Source organism: Schistocerca cancellata, chromosome 2 (assembly GCF_023864275.1).
Source record: "Schistocerca cancellata isolate TAMUIC-IGC-003103 chromosome 2, iqSchCanc2.1, whole genome shotgun sequence".
Classification (NCBI taxonomy): Eukaryota; Metazoa; Arthropoda; class Insecta; order Orthoptera; family Acrididae; genus Schistocerca; species Schistocerca cancellata.
Window position 1 is genome coordinate 137,477,474 of NC_064627.1, and position 3,019 is coordinate 137,480,492.

Consider the following 3,019-nt stretch of genomic DNA (forward strand, 5'->3'; position numbering starts at 1 on the left):
CTAATAACGAGCTTCAAGCATTTTGGCGAGTACTTGGTGGGGAGGGGGAAGAAGAGAGAGAGAGAGAGACAGAAAGAGAGAGAGAGAGAGAGAGAGAGAGAGAGAGAGAGAGGAAAGAAAAGAGAAACTTTTTCTGTTAATTTATTTGGTCTATTGACAATATTACAGTTGTGTGACTGTATTCACTAACTTGTAATTCTTCTTGACAAAATGTTTTGTTTCCTTATCATTGGAAAGTTCAGTTCACATATTTGTTCATAACTGCACTTTCTTCAATTGAAACCAGAGAAATGATTTCTTCAGACATGCATTGATTTCATCTGCTGAAGCTGATTTTTGGAATAACTGGAACGTTTACCCCGAATTTACAGATGTGCAAGTAATTATACATTACCTTGAAGATCTAGAATATTCTAGAGTCTAATTCAAGATTCTATAACTTTTAGAATGTTCTACAATATTCTCTAACATTCCAAGCTGCTTCACCAGTTTTCCATAAGAAGTCCATTGGTGTGATGTCCTCTTTTGACACCCATATTTTAAAACACAACCCATGAAATTCCAAACCAAAAGTTCTTCACAGGTAGGGACAAGCCATGATTACATTGTTGTCACAACAAATGCCCTCTTTAGAAAACCATATCTTCATAACTAGCCCCTGCAGTTCCAAAACAAAATCTTCTTCAAGGATGGGGGATGGAGGGCTACTGCACTACATAACCCCATTGGGCTGCAAAATTTGCTTGTGAAGTTTTGGCAGCACAAACAGACACAGCACAATTACTTTTATTACATTTATTGATTAAAATATTTTTAAATTAAATGAAACATGCAACAATGATAAATGTTAATTATTTCTTTCTTTGTGACTGTGGGTTGAAGACAGCCTTACAGGATTTATGAAACGCACAGCTCTCATCTTCTCAACAAGTTCATGATGACCATACTGTTTAGCTGTATCTCGGGGTGTACGGCCATGGTGGTCTTTTACTTTTGTATCAGCTCCTGATGCTACCAGGAGCTCAACAATGGGCTGATTGCCAGTCTGTGCAGCAACATGTAGAGGTGTCTGCCCATTGATAGTGTTGCGCATGTTTACACTTGCCCCACGACGCAACTGGAAAACAATATTCGTCTCTAAAGTGACAAGCTTCACAAAACTACTCAATTTTTTAGTTGATTATACATGTAGCTTTGAAAGTAACACCATGACTACCAGCATTTTTATTGCATCAATACTTGATTTTGTGTTTGCTGATAGAATAGCTTCAGAAAGCAGACTCATTCCTTGACTGTTAATGCAGTTGATATTTGCCTCATTCTTCAGAAGGGCATATGTGACAGGTGGATTTGGGGACGTAATGACTGCTGTACATAGTGCATGTTCCCCAAACGTATCCATAGTGTTGACCTTAAAAAAAGAAAGCATTTGATAGTACCACTATCAAAATTTGAGTAGATTTTCTGCTTAAATTTATCAATAATTTTACTAAAAGTTTATTGTCTCTTTATAACCATCTTGAATTTACATACTGAAAATGAGGTTACTTACTCTTGCACCATAAGATATCAATATTTTTACAATGCCAGATTTCTTTTTAAAAACAGCCACATGTAAAGGCGTCCTGCCAAAAATGTCTGTACAGTTCACATTTGCTCCTTTGTCTAATAGTTTTTTCATAATCTAGAATCAAATAATCCAGAAAAAGATGTGTTGCATGTCTTATGAATATCAGCATAGTATGGCAGAGAGTGAGCTTTTCATCAATGACTTAAAATTAGTAAACACTTTGTTTAATAGTAACAGTTCATATAGTTACCAATTTATGTTCATTTTGTGTGGCAATCAGAAGTGCTGTGTCTCCAAACAATGTTTTCAAGTCAATACATTTGTTGCTGTGTTTGAGAAGAATATCAAGCATTTCTTCATGACCTTTCTCTGCAGCTATATGCAGTGGTGTCAGCATATCTTCATAATGACAGTCAACGTTTGCACCTCGTTTCAAGCACCATTTCACCATTTTAGTATTTGCATTTATTGAAGCTTCGAGAAGGTTTTCGTCTATGGGATCTTTCACTGTGTTAATAGATATTAAAATTAGTAATTATCTTCTTCAAAAATTGCATATACATCCAAATATTTTCATTCTTAGAATTTATTTAAAGTGATATGAAGGACGATCAAACTGTGAACTCAAAAGCATCTCAAGCAGCAAGGTGATTTAATTAAAGACGAAGACCAACTACAATTACATCACACACATTCAGACAGGCATCAAATGTACCACTTAGGGAGGCGATTTTCAGTGAGAAAATCTTTAAAAAAGTGCACAAAACCAATTACAGATCCATTAGCTCACTGGAAATCAATAATTACCCTATCTGTAATGGTATAGTATAAGGAAAAGTATGGATTACTATTCACTTTGAAGATGACACTTTGAGTTGCAGACAGGCACAATGGAAAGACTGCTACACATTTAGCTTTCTGCCAAAGCTTTCTTCAGAAAAGGAAACACACACACATTCATTCACACAAGCAAGCATGCCAGTAAGATAACAGATGCCAGTGTCACATAATAATGTGTGTCACAGCTGTGGCACTGTCGTCTGCTGAACATGTGTACTGAGGGGGACTTATCAAGAATTTTCCAACAAGAGGAGAGAAACTTCCTGGCAGATTAAAACTGTGTGCCGGACTGAACTCGAACACAGTTTTAATCTTCCAGGAAGTTTCATATCAGTGCACAATCCACTGCAGAGTGAAAATCTCATTCTGGAAACATCCCTCAGGCTGTGGCTAAGCCATGTCTCCACAATATCCTTTCTTTCAGGAGTGCTAGTTCTGCTGGTTCACAGGAGAGCGTCTGTAAAGTTTGGTAGATAGAAGACGAGGTACTGGCAGTAGTAAAACTGTGAGGACGGGGCATGAGTCGTGCTTGGGTAGCTCAGTTGGTAGAGCACTTGTCCGCAAAAGGTAAAGGTCCCGAGTTCGAGTCTCGATCTGGCACATGACATG

General features: G+C 37.4%; 1 protein-coding gene across 1 annotated transcript; it reads right to left on the bottom strand.

Moving 5' to 3' along the window:
• Positions 1 to 847: 847 nt before the first annotated feature.
• Positions 848 to 2,021, bottom strand: LOC126151864 (ankyrin repeat domain-containing protein 27-like). The gene is made up of 4 exons (XM_049915970.1): positions 1,821 to 2,021; positions 1,553 to 1,684; positions 1,217 to 1,411; positions 848 to 1,117 (listed from the first exon to the last, which is right to left on the bottom strand). Exons 1-4 carry the CDS (start codon positions 2,019 to 2,021, stop codon positions 848 to 850), a joined length of 798 nt encoding a protein of 265 aa, XP_049771927.1.
• Positions 2,022 to 3,019: the final 998 nt, after the last annotated feature.

Excerpts from the sequence above, each read along its gene's own strand:
- LOC126151864 (XM_049915970.1), bottom strand. The coding sequence starts at position 2,021 with ATGGTGAAATGGTGCTTGAAACGAGGTGCAAACGTTGACTGTCATTAT. Across the intron at positions 1,412-1,552 it reads TGATATCTTATGGTGCAAGA|GTCAACACTATGGATACGTT; the intron begins GTAAGTAACCTC and ends TCTTTTTTTAAG. Across the intron at positions 1,118-1,216 it reads TTGATGCAATAAAAATGCTG|TTGCGTCGTGGGGCAAGTGT; the intron begins GTAGTCATGGTG and ends ATTGTTTTCCAG.